At 40.7% G+C, this 20,585-nt stretch overlaps 1 protein-coding gene across 2 annotated transcripts in view; it reads right to left on the bottom strand.

Annotated features, from left to right (window-relative positions):
- KAT5 (lysine acetyltransferase 5) overlaps positions 1-20,585 on the bottom strand; it is a 50,126-nt gene that overhangs the window by 24,343 nt on the left and 5,198 nt on the right. The window contains exons 3-8 of one of the 2 annotated variants that reach the window (XM_077456120.1): positions 19,607-19,675; positions 16,597-16,733; positions 14,760-14,816; positions 12,892-12,963; positions 12,681-12,761; positions 435-530 (exon numbers count right to left, since the gene is read on the bottom strand). In XM_077456120.1, the coding sequence (XP_077312246.1) occupies positions 435-530; positions 12,681-12,761; positions 12,892-12,963; positions 14,760-14,816; positions 16,597-16,733; positions 19,607-19,675 (512 nt within the window). The remainder of the gene's footprint in view (positions 1-434; positions 531-12,680; positions 12,762-12,891; positions 12,964-14,759; positions 14,817-16,596; positions 16,734-19,606; positions 19,676-20,585) is intronic. The other variant, XM_077456121.1, reaches the window with a different exon arrangement.

The following is a 20,585-nucleotide window of genomic DNA, read 5'->3' as shown; positions in this document are numbered from 1 at the left end:
AATAAAACATTCACCTGTGGGTGATCAATGTACATTGCAGGGATTGTACACCCCCAGGGTGCCTCTAGGTTGCCATATTGCATTTTAAAGAAAATTAAAGAAAATTAATATATGTAGAATTGTAGATTGAAAGGGAAAGGTAATTTGTAATAACATTCAATTACAATATGACTTGTGCTGCAATTTATTATGCTATATTATTTTATTTTAATTTTTTTCCCCAAGAAAGTAGAGTTACCATTGATGTAAACAAATCAGACATTCATTTAAAATAACATAAGAGTAATTATAACCTCTCTCATGTGAAAATAGTATTTTAAAAGTCACGCTATAATTCATTTTAGTTTAAGGGCTGTCCCAAAGGTCATTAGTCATCAGTAAATCATAGTATTTCTCAATAGCCAAATGTAAAAAAAATAATAATAATGTATTACCTCATCAATCAGTACTTCATCGGCACTCAGACAATTTGATTTCCTTTTTCGTCCAGGAGGTACAGCAGGGGCACTGGGCCGTCGTGCTGCCCCATTCTACAAGAAAGAACCAGAAGAGCCAGCAGGCACTTTATAAAGTTTCAGTGGTTTACAAATATATAGACTTAAGAATACAACAAATACGTCAGTATAGGTGTCAACAATTGACATGAAGCCAGCTCCAGTTAAAAAGAAATTTCTACTTAGGTTTTGGGCATAGCCCCTGTCAGGTTTTATTCCCATTTGGTTCCCTGTTAGAGATTGTTCTGCTCACTCCCTTCCAGGGAAATCTCCCCAACAGCAAAAGGTACTTTAGTGTGTGCAAGGGTTAGAACTTCTGAATATTTTTGTTGCTGTTCAAGTTCAGTGAGGGGAAAAAAAGTATTTTTTGATCCCCTGCTGATGTTTTTACGTTTGCCCACTGACAAAAATGATCAGTCTATAATTTTAATGGTAGGTTTATTTTAACAGTGATAGACAAAACAACAAAAATATCCAGAAAAATGCATTTCAAGAAAGTTATACATTGATTTGCATTTTAATGAGTGAAAAAAAGATTTGATCTCCTATCGGCAAGATTTCTGGCTCCCGGGTGTCTTCTATACAGGTAACGATCTGAGATTAGGAGCACTCTTAAAGGGAATGCTCCTAATCTCAGCTTTGTTACCTGTATAAAAGACACTTGTCCACAGAAGAAATCAATAAGATTCCAATCTCTCCACCATGGCCAAGACCAAAGAGCTGTCCAAGGATGTCAAGGACAAAATTCTAGACCTACACAAGGCTGGAATGGGCTACAAGACCATCGCCAACAGCTTGGTGAGAGGGGGACAACAGTTGGTGCGATTATTCGCAAATGGAAGAAACATAAAATAACCGTCAATCTCCCTTGGTCTAGGGCTCCATGCAACATCTCCCCTCATGGAGTTTCAATGAGCATGAAAACGGTGAGGAATCAGCCCAGAAGTACATGGGAGAATCTTGTCAATGATCCCAAGGCAGCTGGGACCATAGTCACCAAGAAAACAATTTGTAACACACTACGCCTTGAAAGAATGAAATCCTGCAGCGCTTGCAAGGTCCCCCTGCTCATAAAAGCACATGTACAGGCCGGTCTTAAAGTTTGCTAATGAACATCTGAATGATTCAGAGGTGAACTGGGTGAAAGTGTTGTGATCAGATGAAACCAAAATCGAGCATGAACTCAACTCACCATGTTTGGAGGAGGAGGAATGCTGCCTACGACCCCAAGAACACCATCAAATATGGAGGTGGAAACATTATACTTTGGGGGGTCCTTCTAAGGGGACAGGACAACTTCACAGCATCAGAGGAATGATGGATGGGACCATGCACTGTCAAATATTGGATACAACCCTCCTTCCCTCAACCAGGGCAGTGAAATAGGGTTGTGGATGGGTATTCCAGCATGACAATGACCCATAACACACACACGGCCAAGACATCAAAAGAGTGGTTTAAGAAGAAGCACATTAAGGTCCTGGAGTGACCTAGCCAGTCTCCAGACCATAATCCCATAGAAAATATGTGGAGGGAGCTGAAGGTTCGAGTTACCAAACGTCAGCCTTGAAACCTTAATGACTCGGAGAGGATCTGCAAAGAGGAGAGAGACAAAATCACTCCTGAGATGTGTGCAAACCTGGTGGCCAACTACAAGAAATGTCTGACCTCTATGATTGCCAACAAGGGTTTTGCCATCAAGTACGAAGCCATGATTTGCGAAGGAATCAAATACTTATTTCACTCATTAAAATTCAAATCAATTTATAACTTTTTTGAAATGCGCTTTTCTGGATTTTTTTGTTGTTATTCGGTCTCTCACTGTTAAAATAAACCTACCATTAAAATGATAGACTGATCATTTCTTTGTCAATGGGCGAACGTAAAAAAAATCGGCAGGGGATCAAATACTTTTTTCTCCTCATTGTATTCCTATCCTGGTGACACCGACCCCTTCATCTCTAGTACAAGTGTCACAGTGGCGATACAAATAAAAACCTGACAGAAGAGCTAACTCTAACACACTCACACAAAATTAGAAAACATTTAGCTGGTTTAAAAAAATAAATAAAAAATGACTGGTCTTAGAAGCTCTTTATGTTGGAAGTATAAATAATGTGTAAAATTTAGCAACTACCTAAGCGGTTTACATACAATGTTGTTTTTTTAAATACATCTTTCTAAATGTGATATTTTTATTATTTGATCCTTCACAAAATGTATTTGCTGGTTTAGGTTTCATTTCTAATTTCTGCCAAATCTAAAACAAAAACATTGAAAAAAAAAAAAAAGGGTATTTACTCAAGAGAGAAAACTAAAATTCGATCACTTTACAAAATTTTGATTCAGCCACATCTTAAAGCGGTTTTAAAGGCAATTTTTAAATGAAGATAATAAACAATGGTATTACACAGAGCAGCCCCGTACTGCCTCCTCTGGAATCCCCCACTGGCGATCTTGGCACTTCCTTTTGTGTGTCTGCCCCCATCGCAAGCGCAGAGCAGGGAAGTATGTGGCTGGGAAGGGGGGGGAGGTCACAGGATGCAGTAAAACATTTTTTACCTTAATGCAAAGAATGCACGTTTTATCTTTAGAAACACTATTAAGAATGTGGTCCAGTTTTGGTTAATAATCCTGAGGAAGGTTGCTCTTAAACTGGAGAGAGTCCAGAGAAGGGCAACAAAGCTAATAAAGTGAATCAGTACATCGGTGTTTGAAATTTGATGTGATAAGTGCTCGGTTTCTGATTATTTGTGAGTAGATTTACAGTTTTTTTTTATCTAGCAATTATAGTATTTCACTATTGGAGGCTGTCATTTTTCCTTTGTCTGATCTATTGCCGAAGAGGTAGTGTTTCCTTCAGTCCCCCACTGGCTTGCTGTGCATCTGATCTGGAGGAAACCCCTGCTGCTAGAGCTATACACCTCCGAGCGCTTATAGACCACCTATAATCTGGGGTCTTTATTTCTGGTAAGTGGCTCTGTGGAAAGAGGTGGAGGGTATCACTGGTGTACATGGGTTAACTATGGATAGATTTCACTGACTCACTTGAAAGGCTGAAAATATGGATGGACTTTTCTTTTGATACATATAGGTAACATTGTTTTGATTTGTGATTAATCTGTTTGAAACAATACTTTAATGGTTACATTTTTGTTTTGTAAATCGGATAACTGAGGAGGAGGGATGGATGGATGGATGGATGACCATGGATGGATTTTACAGATTCACTTTGATGGATGGATATACAGATGGACTTTTCTGTTGACACATTAACCATGAGATCACATTTTAATCTTGTTTATTGCTTTTGTGTTTGAGATGACACTTTCAGGCCCCTTTCACACTGTCTGACCATTCAGGTCCGTCTGTCAGTTTTGAACGGGCGCTCCATGCTGGTCTATGGAGCAACGGATGTCAGAGGTTGACATATCCGCTGACATCCATCCCGGTCCGATCTGCCAAAAGCAGACGGGTGGCCCTACGTCCAGATCCGTCGCTGGCGGATCAGATCGGATGAGATCTGATGAAAATAGATGTGCTGTCTGTTTTCATCCAATCTCTCTATAGAAACCAGCGGCACTCGACAAGCCCCTCACCGCTCAGTGAGCAAAGAGGGACCTGTCATCCGCACAGCGGAGATCAACGGAGAGATCTCCCGCTGAGCTGGCGGACAGAGGCAGACTCAGTAGAAGTGGATCCGTCTCGTGGAAATGAGTCCTAATGCATACAATTTTTTATTTAGCATTTGAGAGAAAACATAGTTTATACACAGCACAACAAGCAGACTATTAGATCATTTAAGCACTTGTATTTTATGAGTGCAGCTGTGTCACTTATTTTTTTCATTTGTTTCATTGAGCACCAGGCACTTAGCTCAATTTATTTATTTATTTCAAAGCCAATAAAGAGGCTGGAGGAAAAACTACAAATGCATTTCCCTGGAGAAGAGGCGCTTAAGAGGGGATATGATCGCAATATAAAAATCTTTAAATGAGGACTTTAGCATTGGGATAAAACTATTTATTCATAGGTCGTCTCCAAAGTAGACACAAAGTCACACAATGAAGTTGAACGAGTAGCGATTGAATCTTAAAATGCATAAGAGGTTCTTTACTAGTAGAGTGGTAAGGATGTGGAATTCCTTTCCACATTTGGTGGTGTCAGCAGGGAGCTTAGATAAAATAAAAAAATACAACTTTTAGATGCCTTTCTTAGGAAATAATGTATAAAAATATTGGTAGGGCAGTAAAAACATACACTCAATCTTTATCCAACCCTTGCCAACTATATAACTGAAAAACGGGAAGATTATGACCATCGATTATGTTTAAAGCTGTTTATACACTTCCAAAACTAGTAGATACTACTCCCAAAAATATTTGAAAGACCAATGATGTTTCTAGAAAGGAAAACACTTTACAAAAAAAAAGAAAACTTTTTTTTTTTTTGCTTAAAGCGGAGGTACGCCCAAAAATAAATTAATAAATAAATAAAAGCCAGCAGCTACACATACCGCAGCTGCTGGCTTTTAATAATAGGACACTTACCTGTCCTGGAGTCCAGCGATGTCGGCACCACAGCTGATGTTTCCATCAGCTGTCGGCTGTTGCCGTGGCCATTGCGGGCATGCGCGAGGCCCCGCTCCCCTCTCCTACTAGCCTGGTGACAGGGGGAGGAAGAGTGAGGCTTGTGGTGATGTCATGGGCCATGGTGCAGAATCCCTGGAGTGGGACCAAAGACAGATGTCCTGTCCCCCCTCCCCCCTGAAAGGTGCCAATTGGGGCTCCGGAGGGGGAAAGGAGACAAATGAGAGAACGTTACACTTTTGGGTGGAACTCTGCTTTAATTTCAATCCTTATGAGCTACTAGTACCTACAGAGCTTTCCTGCACTCTGAGAAGTGCACCCTTTCTGATAAAATAGGGTTAATTACCTGTGGGAGGGACCAGAGACTTTCCTGAAGTGTCATACCACAATGGGAGTCTGGATCCACCCCCTTCCTTCTCCTCTGATTGATACCTGCTTCCAACAGTTAGTTCCTCTCCTTCCTCACCCTTCCCCCCCTCCCTCCTGGCACTGGCAGAGGATCCTGAGCACACATACATGCCTTCAGTAATAGCAGGAGCAGTTCAGTGACTGTAAAAAAGAAGTCACTGAAGTGCTTTTTATACATATTCTAGATTCCTGTAAAAAATATAATGCACAATACAACACTGGCTGAAGATGGGAACTCCCGTTTCCCTTTCCCCTGCAGCACTGCAATGTATTGAACACATCTCACTTTGTTTATTCACAATGAGATAGACATGTAAACAAGTGACTGATGTCTTCCTGTCTGAATGGGATGTGTAGAGAGAATCCAGGGATCGCTGAACATGATAATGTGATGTGCCGACCCCCCCTCCCCGCCCCTGACAGCTTCCTGTGCTCAAAGCGGCTGGAGGGGAAGCCGACACAGACATTGAATGTGAGTGATGGAAAGGGAGAAATCAAAGCCCAGGAAGTATCAGAGGAGGTGGTGGAGAGAGGACACAGACCGTGCAGCCCAGAACACAGACAGGAGAGCTGCTGGAGGTGAAGACAGTGTACAGCTTCTCACTCTGCCTCCACTTTCTGGTTTAAATATGTTGATAGGTTGCTATGGAAAGGAAGACGCATGGAAAACATGCACGTTCTGGCTTGCTGCTAAGGTGTGTGCCCATTTGTCGAGAGCGGCCACATGTCAAAGAGGAGGGAGAGGTTGCTGGAGTTGTATCCACCCACTTTAACTTTCAAACAGAAAGAGAATATTGAGTACTGTCCGTGATACTTTTTTTTATTTGCACTAACAGGGTATGTCCCCTTCAAGGTCCAAGCAGTACTGATTCACAAATTTTTAAGCAGAATGTTAAAAAAAAAAAAAAAAAATGTGAATCAGTACTGCTTGGGCCTTGAAGAAGGGGACATACCCTGAAAGCTTGTCCTGAAAAATTGTATGTTAGTGCAAATAAAAAAAAAAAAGTATAACGGACAGTACTCAATTTTCTCTGTCACAATTACACTAATAAGGCTAAAATCACATCAAACAGAAAGAGGAAAGTTACTGGCCGTTTCCAGACATTTCAAGTGTCTGTACTGCACAAACTAAATGACTAAGAATAAGGCATGGACCACATTCATTTCAATAATTTTCCCAGTATAGACGAGAAAATTACTACAGATTTTTAAATTCCTTTTTATAGAACACTAAATACTGTATAGAAGATTATTCCGAGTCTATGTAAAAAGAACTAGTAGAGACTGCTAAGACAAAGTCAGTGTTCCATATATAATTTATACCAGAGCTCAAAATTTCAAGTGCTGAGCCACTAGCCAGGCCTTAAGAGTTACTCGCCACCATTTGCCCCACCCAGCTCTGATCTTGGCTGCCCCTAAACACAGTCTCATCAGTGCCGTCTTATCAGTGCGGCCCATTAGTGCCGCCTATCATTGCCCATCAGTGCAGCCTATCAGTGCCTTGAAAAAGTATTCATGAAGCCCTTGGCATTTCACTAAACCCCATCACTCCTATCCCAACTCCAACAGGTTCTCCAATTCTACTGGTCACCTTATTATATCCCCTACCTTGGCATCAATTTAACCGCAGACCCTGCAATGCCAACACATCTAACCAACCTCATATCTTCTTGGTCTGCGTTACCCTGGCATGGTTAGGCCGCATCTCCGTCGTTAAAATTACCATATTGCCGTATATCTATTTCGGGTCTTACCGATTCCCATCCCATGGCATTTCCTTTGAATTCTACAATGATGTACACTCCACTATATCTGGGGCAACACTAGACCTTGCATCGCCAGAAACATCCTCTTCCTCCCTAAATCTAGGGGGGCCTAGGAATCCCTAACTTTACTAAATACCATGCCACACAAGAAACACCATTATGGGTCACACTCGATTCTGTAGATTGTGATCTATTATCAGTAGCCAACATACTATGGCTTCACCCATGCGACTGCAGAACCATTTGGAACTCCATAAACCAACATAGTTTAACTACCTGGGATAGGCTCAAAAACAAATTTGGCCTCCAATCACCCCCATAACCCACTTCTGCCATACCTCCGCAATCCGGCTTTTTACCCCGGTTGGATTACAACACCCGACACATTTAAGCCATTCTCATCCGTATGCGAAACTCATGGTTTCCCGAACACTGAACTTTTCTGCTATCTCCAAATTAAACATTCCTTTACCCCCTGCCTCCATAGAGACACGTCTTTGTCTGCAATGTCAATATTTGTGCGCACTTGTAACAAAGATCCCCACACTCAAAGTCTAATTTCTGACCTCTATGCTCAGCTACTAGACTCCCCCACCCCATAATTCACTACAACATGCAGTTAAATGGGTGAGGGACTTGGGACTTACTAGACGCCAAAGACTGGTCAGATATATGGGAAGCCACTAAAATCAGCCTCTGAAAATATTGTAGCATTAGAAACGAACTACAAAGTCCTCATGCGCCAGTACCTTGTCCCTGCCCAGATTTCTAAATACCTGGCCTCATACTCCAATCTCTGCTTCGTGGCTGCACAGAAGCAGACACCCACCTCCACATTAGGTGGACCTGTCCATTGGTTAAAATCTTTTGGACTGAAATTTTCTATATCCTTTCCACACTTTTTAACAGCTCATTGGACCCAAATCCAGTTACAGCCTTACTCAAAAAACCTTTGGATGCGACTCGCCTCCAATATAAACTCCTCTTGCAGATTGCCACTAAACAAACAATCGCCAAGGCATGGAAAACCCCTCATCTCAACATTGTAGAGACCAAAAACAGAGTCACCAGAGCCATAATCCATGCCAAAATAGAAGCAGTTCTCCAGGACAAAACTCTCAAATATGAACACTTATAGGGCCCGTGGATTGCTCACTTTATCCCCTCAGATTCTGATGAAGTGCTATCGTCCCCTTGAACCTTATGAACATTTGATATCAGTGTCACTCCAATATAGATCTTTAACCACTTACTGACTGCTATATGACGATGTACGTCGGCAGAATGGCCTGGCTGCACAAATGGGCATACCCGTACATCCCTCCATCATCACAGGCTAGTGGGCAAGCGGACATCGTGGGATCCACACACTTGATGTCCGCCGGTGGTCCACGATCGTGACATGGAGAGGCAGAATGGAGAGATAAGGCATTTCCCTGTTCTGCCTAGTAACATGACAGGGATTCACTGATCCCAATGATCGGGAGCAGTGATCTCTGTCATGATCTAGTGAGCCCGTCCCCCTTACAATTAGAACACACTTAGCCCCTTGATCGCCCCCTAGTGTTTAACCCCTTCCCTGCCGGTGACATTTACACAGTAATCAGTGGCTATTTTTTTAGCTCTGATCGCTGTATAAATGTCAATGGTCCCAAAATAGTGTCAAAAGTGTCCGATCTGTCCGCCGTAATGTTGCAGTCACAATAAAAAAATAAAAAATAAAATAAAATCGCAGATCGCCGACATTACTAATAAAAAATAAATGCCATAAATCTATCCCCTATGTAAACGCTATAACTTTTGCGCAAACCAATCAATTTACGCTTATTGCATTTATTTTACCAATATTATGTAGAATAATTAGATATCGGCCTAAACCGAGGAAGAATTATTTTATTTTTTATATATATATTTTTTGGGGAATATTTATTATAGCAAGTAAAAAATATATATATTTTTTTCAAAATTGTCAGCCTTTTTTTGTTTATAGCGCAAAAAACTAAAACCGCAGGGGTGATCAAATAACACCAAAAGAAAGTTCTATTTGTGGGAAAAAAATTGAGTTAATTTTCTTTGTGTACAACGTCGCAATTGTCAGTTAAACAACACAGTGCTGTATCGCAAAAAAATGCTCTGGTCATTAAGGGGATAAATTCTCTAGGGGCTGAAGTGGTTAACTTCCCCCTAACAAACCATCCCCCGGGATCCCCTTCGCTCCCTATATTTTTCCCCTCCTACACCCTCCCTTTCCCCCGTCAGACTCCATGCACACTACCTCCCCAGATTTGGAATAACCCACTCCAAGAATGATGACCTGTCCTGACCTCAACTAACTTAGATGTTTCAGGAATAAGATCTATTGAATAACCATAATATCCCCTCTCATCACTATCCTCCTCTATCCTATGGTCCATCTTCCTTTTTCTTTTTTTTTTAATTCCTATACCGTTAGATGCCCCTTGTGCACTGGGCTTCACATTACTGCCAACTGGTACCACCTCTCCAAGGGTTCTCTCTTTCTGTCACTTAGTATATGCATATGGCATCCCTTAACCTCTAATACCATAGTACAATGCAGTCGTTACATACTTAAATGTTCTACCTTGGTTTATCATTATCCAACTATGTGGCCTGCGACTCAGTCAGCTAAACGTTGCATTTCTGGACATTTGGATATATTCCCCTTCTCTGTGGGCTACAATGTATGTTGTTATGTTTTATGCATGTTTCCTTTCCCTTTGTCAATAAAATATTTGAAAAGAAAATATTCATAGCCCTTGAAATTTTCCAAATTTTGTCATGTTACAACTAAAAACAAAAATGTATTTTATTGAGATTTTATGTGATAGGTCAGGGATATGCAATTAATGGACCTCCAGCTGTTGCAAAATGAAGTCCCATCATGCCTCTGGGTGTCATACTTGTGGCTGTCAGAGTCTTGCTATGCCTCATGGCACTTGTAGTTCTGCAACAGATGGAGGTTGCATATCCCTGTGCTAGACCAACACAAAGTGGCACATAATTGTGCAGTGAAAGGAAAATGATAAATGGTTTTGCAAATTTTATTTATTTTTACAAATACATTTCCAAAGCGTGGCGTGCATTTGTATTCAGCCACCCTGAAGTCAATACTTTGTAGAACCACCTTTTGCTGCAATTAGAGCTGCAAGTCTTTTTGGGTATGACTCTAAGAGCTTTGAACACTTAGAGAGTGAAATGTTTGCCCATTACGCTTTGCAAAATAGCTCAAGCACTGTCAGATTGGATGGAGAGCGTCTGTGAATGGCAATTTTCAAGTCTTGCCACCGATTCTGAATTGGATTTAGGGCTGGACTTTGACTGGACCATGCTAACACATGAATATGCTTTGATCTAAACCATTCTATTGTAGCTATGGCTGTATGTTTAGGGTTGCTGTCCTGCTGGAAGGTGAACATCCACCCGAGTCGCAAGTCTTTTGCAGACTCCAACAGGTTTTCTTCTAAGATTGCCCAGTATTTGGCTCCATCCATTTTGCCATCAACTCTGACCAGCTTCCCTGTCCCTGCTGAAGAAAAGCATCCCCACAACATGATGCTGCCACCATCATGTTCCATGGTGGGGATGGTGCGTCCAGGGTTATGTGCAATGTTAGTTTTCGCCACACATAGCATTTTGCTTTAGGCCAAAAGTTCAATTTTGGTCTCATCTGACCCGAGCACCTTTTTCCACAAATCTGCTGCGACTCCCACATGGCTTCTCCCAAACTGCAAATAGGACTTCTTATGGCTTTCTTTTAACAATGGCTTCCTTCTTGCCACTCTTCCATATAGGCCAGATTTGTGGAGTGCACAACTAATAATTGTCCTGTGGACAGATTCTCCTACCTGAGCTGTGGATCTCCGTAGCTCCTATAGAGTTACCAAGGGCCTCTTGGCTGCTTCTCGATTAATACTCTCCTTGCCCGGCCGGTTAGTTTAGGTGGACGGCCATGTCTTGATAGGTTTGCAGTTGTGCCATACTCTTTACATTTTGGGATGATGGATTGAACAGTGCTCCATGAGATGAGATCCATGGGACATTTTTTTCTTTTCTTTTTTTTTTATAACCTAACCCTGCTTTAAACTTCTCCACAACTTTATCCCTGACCTGTCTGGTGTGTTCCTTGGCCTTCATGATGGTGTTTATTCACTAAGGTTCTCTAACAAACCACAGGGGGCTTCACAGAACAGCTGTATTTATACTGAGATTAAATCACACACAGGTAGACTCCATTTACTAATTAGGTGACTTCTGAAGGCAATTGGCTCCACCATATTTTAGTTATGGGTGTCAGAGTAAAAGGGGCTCAATACAAAAGTGTGTCACACTTTTCAGATATTTGTAAAAAAAAATTGAAAACCATTTATCATTTCCCTTCCACTTCACAATTATGTGCCACTGTGTTGGTCTATCACATAAAATCCCAGAAAATACATTTGCGTTTTTGGTTGTAACATGACAAAATGTGGAACATTTCAAGGGGAATGAATACTTTTTCAAGACACTGTATAATTGCTCATCAGTACAGCCTATCATTGCCCATAAGTGCAGCAGGGAGGAATTTGGAGGAAGCTGTCAGGAGGATCTGGTGGCCGGATCACACAGAGCAGGGATCTCCCGCTGAGACATGGCTTCTATATGAGTAGCCAGGCGCTGTAAGAAAAAAAAAAGTCCCGCCTCCTGGATCGGCTACTCTAATAGACAGCACACTAGTCCAGTGCTGATCCAGGAGGCAGGATTTGATTTGACAGTGGCCGGCTATTTATATAGAAGCCGTGTCCCAGCGGTAGATCCCCGCTCTGTGTGCTCTGGCCGCCAGATCCTCCTGACAGTTTCCTGGCAGTTTCCTGGCTATACTAATCATAAATTAGTATATTATAATCTGGAATAAATTTATTAAAAAGAAAACTTCTTGCTTTTTTTCCCCAAAATATGTACTAGCAAATAAAAATAATCACACACACACACACCATCCCCAAGTGTACAAAAGAGAAAACGGAATCCGTAATGATCCGCTTGCTGAGTGGGGATCGCTCTGTTTGCCGGCAGATGACAGGGCGGTCCCTGCACACTGTGCAGGGACCACCCTGTCAGATCTCCGCTCTCCTCTATGGGGGATCGGATGAACACGGACTGTCTGTCTGTGTTCATCCAAATCGCTCTGCAGACGGATAGAAAAATAGGATTTTCCTCTGTCTGCAGAATCAGACCCTTGTGCAGAAACCCACTATTCCATAGGAATGCATGTATGTCCATATTTTATCCGCAAACGGATGGACATGTGTGAAAGGGGCCTTACAGCAAAAAAAAAAAAAAAAAACTGACAAGTGATTACACGCAAATATTTACAATGGTAGTGAAACTGTAACATAATTAAAACTGCTTGTCATTGTATGTTTTACCTGTGGAAAGACTGAGGCCTGAGTGGTTTCTACCACTGGTGGAACTGGAGTGGCTGGTGATACAATTTCTACTTTCCGTTTCTGATGGAAGAGCAAAGTAACTTGTAAGTCATTAAAAGAAAAGAAAATACAACATGGAAAGTTGATCTTACGGAGAATACTGAAATCAGAGAAACAGACATGAACGGAAGTACGGGAGATGATATCTTACTGGAACAGGGAGAGATTTTCCTCCTCCCGCAGGGGCTGCAACTGGAGGTAGAATGAGTTCAGGAATCTTCCTCTGTGGAAAAGGAATGACACAGGCTTATCACCTCTCCCTAATACAGTGGGAGGGTCACACTTATGGAATTTACTTTATTTATCATTGTTGTGTGAAGAGATAATAAAAATCTCTTCTCAATGTATGTCACTGTGTCAGGGACAGAGGTTCAGAAATAATCTGCCTGTGTCATTATGTTTTAAGACTGACACTTATGCACACAGTCACCACCTGCCTGGGACAGGGGTGGCAAAGCAGCCCTTTAAACCAGACACAGATGAAAAACTTAAGCTGGAATGCCAAAGAAAGCTGAAAATGAAAGTTCCCCACACAGATCAGATTTAAGACTTTCATTAATAAATTATATAGACAAGTTAAGAATCCAGCATCAGGTCAGGTGAACAATACACAAGTTAAACTGTTGGGACCTGAGGGTCCGAGTCTGAAACACAAAATGAGTTGCATATAACAGGCAGCAATATCTAGTAGATAATGATTAAGGCACAGACACTCTGGCTTTGTTTTTCTTTTTTTGGAAACAAGTTTACACTGAAGCTATTGTCTATTTTTTAACACTATAGGCAGAGATTATTTGTGAAAAACCAAATGTTGAAAAAGTGTCACTAAACCCACATCATAAAAAACTATCAATAAATGCTGTATTACATGTTGTTCCTGAATTCACTATATCTGGTCTCCCACAGTACACAGAACAAGGAAATGCAATAGTTTTAGTAAATATAAACTGATAAATACCCCTTTTCATCAGCTGTATATAACAGTTAGAGTAATCTAGTGACATTTATCAGTGTGTGCTGATAGCTTAAAGGAGGAATTTTCATTTCTACCACAATTATCCTATCAGACATCAAGAACCCTGATCCTCTGTCTGGACAGTGCTGACTGGCCCTGTGCTGATCACATGCACCCTCCCAAGAAAATATAAATAAAAAATTAGCAATACACACCAAACTGAGTAGCCTGACTCTATAGACTCTGTGAATATCAGGTTATTTTTTGGAGTCTGTGGAAGAAGGAGAGGATCAGAGGAGAAAGAACTGAACAGCCTTTTTACGCAATGCAGAGGATTAACCCCATTACGTTCCACGCTAAGGGCTATAACAAGCATGCTTTAGCCTCCATGCACACTGGACGTTAAAATAACGTTATAAAAGCGCTAGTAGCTTTGCAGCAAGTCTTTCAACGTTTTTTTTATGTTTTTGCAATATTGTTTATTAGCGGTTAACGTTGTGTTTTTTTTTCTCCAATGGATCAAAAACGTTAAAAAATGCTGGTGAGCCACGTTTTTGAGTGTTTATCAAGGTTTTTTCAGCGTTTGGCATTTTTTGTGGTCAGAAAAACTACTCCTGAAAGTGATTTTATGGCGTTCAGAAAACAGTCCATAAAGTCCACTGCCGATAAACATCCAAAAATGTCCATGTGTGCATGGACACATAGGATAACATAGAGGGGAGTTTAAAACACCCAAACTCCAATAAAGAGGCCGGTTTATAAGCTTCAGTGTGCATGGAGCCTTACTGCAGATAGAGCCTTACTTCATATACAGACTTATTTTACTGTTGTGGGTTTAGTAACACTTTAATCATTCACCTAGGGTGGCATCTTTATTGTTAACATAGTGTTCCCTATTTCAATAAGGACAGAGAGACAGAGAGACAGAGAGACAGAGAGACAGAGAGACAGAGAGACAGAGAGATCACAAATATGAAAAAAAGAAAACAACACATTTTTGGCACGATCTGTATTATTTATGAATTTAGAAATTGGGAAATAAAATGTATTTTTAATAATATTACCTCAATATGCACGTCTGCAGGCTGTAACTGATGCTGTTGAGGTGTCAAAAAAGAACACTGAAAAAACAATACAGTGGTGTTATGTCGTTTATGGGAATCACTGCCTCTTGAAATCCACTATAGCCTGTGTCCTTATGATTTTATGGGAGGTGGATCATCCATCAATCAAGATGTGACATCCCGCCCACTGTGTTCTTTTTTAGTCACTGGGCTTCGATTTAGAATCTGTACACAAAGCCAAATGTGTGATGCCAATATCATGTGACCTGAACAGCTCAACTGAAACAGGAAATGTTCTCTCCAGCAATTGAGACCAAACTGAGCATGTGCAGAAGGACTACCTTAACTTGTCCAGAGTAGCCGTTCAAGAGGGGGAGGATCTGTGCATACAGGATCAAACAGCGTTTTTACACAATGCTGAGGATTAATCACTTAAGTTCCACAGTGAGTATAACAAGCATGCTATTCTGCATATACAGATTTTACTGTTGTGGGAGATTTGTTTTCTGTATTCTGCAAAAAAAACTGATTGATCCTGCTGCTCTCCATCACCATATTATGTTCAAGTCTCTAATTCAGCTAGGGATTTTGCAGCTGTGGTGGCAACTCTGCACATGCTCAGTTTTCAGTGAGATTCTATGCTGAGCATTCCCCCCATCATATCTGAGCAGCCCATTTGACTAGAGAGTCACATATGTGAGCATATACACAGTGGTAAATGACAGCCAACTCCCTCCCTCCTCCTCCAGGCCCAGTAACCAGCTAAACACAATTGGGGTGGGATATAACATCTTGATTGATGGAGGCTTCACCTCACTCTTATTCTAAGAAACAGGCTGGAGGGGTGTGACACATCCTGTGACTGTCTGAAATCTGCCCACACCATGTTATTTCCACAAAATAAAAAAAGATTTGATTTCAAATATAATTGTTAGTGTGCGTTTAGTATCACTTTCATTAACAACCCAATGAAAATCAATGCATGTTTGTGGTCCTAAAAATCTCTATTACACAAAATGAGAAAACTTGGTAGGCAAAGCACAGCAAAGTTTTTGGAGAAAATTTCCGAATGCATCAAATAATCATTACACAGCCTGGAAAACAACGTGAATGTGGTGAAGGTTTCCTGCAGCTATAAAATCATATCTTTAAAATATCTACTGAAATCCTGTTTAAGTCTACAGCCATAAAAATGCTATTAAGCACTCCCAGCCTAGAGAAGGGTTAATAAAACTTTATTTTCAGAATGTTTGTGAATATGACACTCCATCTAGCATTAACATGCTAACGTTAACACCTGGTTGTGTAAAGGCCTTATCAAGAAAAGAGTTGATAATTCTAGTTGAGAAATTAACTGTACCAAAAACCGATAATTTCTTGAAGCATGCTGGTAAGCTTCATCACATGCTGGCTTTAAATCTAAGGCATGCCTGCCATCATATCTCTGCAAAAATGATCACTTTTGGTATCAAGCCCTCCAAATAGATGCTCTCTTTTATTTATACTAGCCACATTTAAAGATTCCTGATGCAAATGAGTGACACCTTTGTTATGTACTGGGTTAATGAGAGCCAGCCTGGTGTTGACCACTTACAAATCAAATATATATATTTGGAACAGGTTGGCTTAATAATTTATTTATTTATTTTTTATTACAAATGGCTATGATTAGTGCAAGTATTGAACCCTTGATCTGATCCTGTACAATTAACTGCATGTTTTTTTTCAAGTGTGTCCAGTTTTTAATGACTGCTTTTTTTAATAAAAGCTACAGTGCACATTTGGCACACACACAGAGGTGAGAATCTGCTTTTTATCATCTTGTCAGATTACTCACCACTTCTCTTTCTGGTGAGCTGGGCCTTGACCCAGAAAGCCCATTCTTGGTTGGAGTCTTCGCCTCTTTTTTTGGAAACTGGATTTTTTTCAAGTCTAAACGGTCGTAAGTAACCCACTCATCTAGCCGCTTATTAACTGTAATAATAAACAAATAATTAACATTTTTGCTTTACACAGCTCTATGAAAATACATTATGCTACAACATATATTGTATTGGTTTGAAGTAACTCCACTTTCGTGGAAAAAAATAATATAGCACATACAATTGCTATCAAGCCATACTGTAATTTAGTATTATTATTAACCGCTTGCCAACCGCCGCCTGTATATATACACGTCGGCAGAATGGCACGGCTGGGCAAAGTAACGTATTCGTAACGTATCCGTAACATAACATATGTTACTTTAAATTTCCCGCCGTGCGCACATGCGTGTCTGCTGCAAGCTCCGTGCCCGCGGGCCCCGCAGACTCGATGTCCGCGGGGATACCCGCGATCGTGTCACGGAGCTGAAGAACAGGGAGATGCCGATGTAAACACAGCATCTCCCTGTCCTGCCTAGGGACAGGACACCGATCGTCTGCTCCCTGTCATCGGGAGCAGCGATCAGTGTCATGTCACTGCTAGCCCATCCCCCAGACAGTTAGAAACACGCCCCCGGACACACTTAACCCCTCCCTAGCCCCCTAGTGGTTAACCCCTTCACTGCCAGCGTCATTTTTACAGTAACCAATGCAATTTTATAGAATTGATCTCTGTATTAATGCCAATGGTCCCAAAAATGTGTCAAAATTGTCCAATGTGTCCGCCATAATGTCGCAGTCACGGCAAGGGAAAAAAAATAAATCGCTGATCGCCGCCATTACTAATATAAAAATTTTTTTTTTAAATGCCATAAATCTATCCCCTATTTTGTAGATGCTATAACTTTTGCGCAAACCAATCAATAAACATTTATTGAATTTTTTTTTTACCAAAAAAATATGTCAAAGAATCTGTATCGGCCTAAACTGAGGAAAAATTTTTATTTTTTTATGTATTTTTTGAGGGATATTTATTAGAGTAAACAATAATGCGTTTTTTTTCAAAATTGTCGCTCTTTTTTTGTTTATAGCGCAAAAAAAACCCTGCAGAGGTGATCAAATACCACCAAAAGAAAGCTCTATTTGTGGGGGGAAAAAAAGGTAAATTTTGGTTAGGTACAACATCGCACAACTGCGCAATTGTCAGTTAAAGCGACGCAGTGCTGAATCGCAAAATGTCTTCTGCTCAGGAAGGGGGTAAATCCTTCCGGGGCTGAAGTGGTTAATAAAAATGTACCTTTATTTTCAATCTGAAGCCACTATAATTTTTTGTAAATTTCAATCTAATATGGCAATCTGTTCTGTACATCGTTATTATACAGAACCTCTAAAAATGTGATTTCTTGCTTGGGTGACAAACTCTGGAAGTCGGGTTTTTGTGAGATACTCCCTAAGGGTTAATGACTTCATAAGAGATGCAGAAACTGCAATGTTTCTCATCAGAACACTGAAAGTGTATCAGATGATTATACTCAGTTACTCCTTTTCTGAATTATACTGCACAGGGCATGGTCTGAGGCTTGAATCATACCTATGCATTTTTAATGCTTTATGCATTTTGCAGATTTGCACTACAGAACGTGTTCCATAGGAAAACATGTAAATGGGCTGTAGTGCAAATTTGCAAAATGCAAAAAGCACAAAAAATGCCTAGGTGTAAATCCAGCCTAACAAAAAGCTATTCCATCTGGGCAGAAACAGGTAGGAATCTGCAACAAAAAATGTTAACATGCTCATAATCATCCAGAGTGGATTACTTTTTTTTCTCAGCAAAAATAGTTACTCTTTAATATAACACAATAATATTTAAAAATACATGTGTACCAAGTGTCTGTGGGAGCATGACTGGTGTTTGCATGTTCCACGCAGTGTGCATTTGCTGTAAGAAAAATATTACTTTCAGCCACTATCATAGTAAAGAAACTGGAAGATAAATACAGGGAAATTAAGTCAGCTTCCTGTGCCAATATGGCAGGCTTTCATGAAGAAAACTGATGCAGTATCCCACTAGGTGCGGGCTTATTGTAAGGGATATGAGCTTTTGGGAGATTGTTCACACCCCTCTCTAGTGATTACACTACACGAGCAGAGCCTGCAGGGTTAACAACCCTACACCCCCACCCCCGCTCTGAGCCAAGCCGGGAGTGGAGTTGGCAGAGAGATCAGAGCATGCAGCTCCTGCTCTCATGGTCATGTGCTGTCTGTCAGATGCAGCAGAACAAAGAGTTGTGCTCCCAATTAACAGAGGATATTGTGCCCTTTTGTTAATTGAGAGCAGCCTTCGGCTCCCGGGCGGAGGCGCTGGCATCTTCATTAAGGGAATCAGGAAGTGAAACCTTGTGGCTTCACAGCCTGGTTCCCTACTGCGCATTCGTGAGTCACACTGCGTGTCCTGACTGGTCCCTGCAGTCTTCTGGGACCTGTGTGTCTCCCAGAAGACAGAGGTGGAGGGGGACAGAGGAGGGGCCGGACATGGCATAGATCGCTGCAGATTCCGAAAGGTGCCAAACGTGACACTGGAGGTGAGAGGAAGCAGATAAGCGCAAGTTCCATTTTTGGGTGGAACACAAACTACTACACTGTTTCCCAGCAACTTCGGTAGTAGAAAGAGTTGCATGCAGCATATTTATCCGTTCAACATTTAAATTTAAAAAAAATTCTAACTATATTAATTCTTATGTTAAGAGAGATTTTGTTTCATACAGCTGACATCATGTTTTACCCAACTGAAGAAAACACTCATCGGCTTCCAATAACACAAAATACCACAAATCTATAACCAATATTAGTACACAGAGAAACAGCTTCTGCAGGAAACTGTAAAACGTAACATATAATTTAAGTTTTTGAAGGCATTTAAAAACATACAATACAAATTTTACTAAACAACTAAAATAATATTTTATGAATAGATAGTTTACTTACAGTCAATGTAGTGAACGTAGAACAGTTTCTTTGCAGATAAGTCTTTAACACTCAGGATTTCTGCCAGTGCTAAAAATAATACAGAAAATAAAATAGCATCTAACTAAAGGGCATATTGTCATTCATCTATAGAATCCTAGTGAGATCATTTTCTAAAATATTTAGATATAACCTACTTTATCCAAAACAAAAAAAAATAGATTTCAGCCATTTTGTGCTAAAAGACCACAGGAGATTATAATACCCTCATAACTGACAACTGGGTTTTGATTTGTACATTATACAGTGCCTTGCAAAAGTATTCAACCCTCTTGGCTTGTTACCATTTTGTGGTATTTTGTTACATTATAGCCATTAGTTCAATGTTTTTTCAATCTGAGTTATATATTAACCAAATGGAAAGCACATGGCACAACAGCAAACCTGAAAAGAGATGGCCGCACACTAAAACTCACAGACCAGGCACGGAGGGCATTTATGAGAGAGGCAGCACAGAGACCTAAGGTATCCCTGGAGGAGCTGCAGAGTTCCACAGCAGAGACTGGAGTACTTGTACATAGGACGACAATAAGCCGTACGCTCCATAGAGTTGGGCTTTATGGCAGAGTGGCCAGAAGAAAGCCATTACTTTCAGCAAAAAACAAAATGATACTTTTTGAGTTTGCGAAAAGGCATGTGGGAGACTCCCAACATGTACGGAGGAAGGTGCTCTGGTCTGATGAAAATTTTACTTTTTGGCCATCAAAGAAAACGTTATATCTGGCACAAACCCAACACATCACATCGCCCAAAGAACACCATCCCCACAGTGAAACATGGTGGTGGCAGCATCATGCTGTAGGGATGGTTTTCAGCAGTCGGGACTGGGAAACTGGTCAGAGTTGAGGGAAAGATGGATGGTACTAAAAACAGGGATATTCTTCAGCAAAACCTGTACCACTCTTTGTGTGATTTGAGGCTAGGATGGAGGTTCACCTTC

This window comes from Lithobates pipiens, unplaced genomic scaffold, assembly GCF_037356315.1.
Source record: "Lithobates pipiens isolate NorthernLeopardFrog02 unplaced genomic scaffold, aLitPip1_a1.2 Scaffold_10, whole genome shotgun sequence".
In the NCBI taxonomy this organism is placed as follows: domain Eukaryota; kingdom Metazoa; phylum Chordata; class Amphibia; order Anura; family Ranidae; genus Lithobates; species Lithobates pipiens.
Note: the sequence above shows the minus strand (reverse complement) of the source record. Positions and strands in the feature narration are given on the sequence as shown.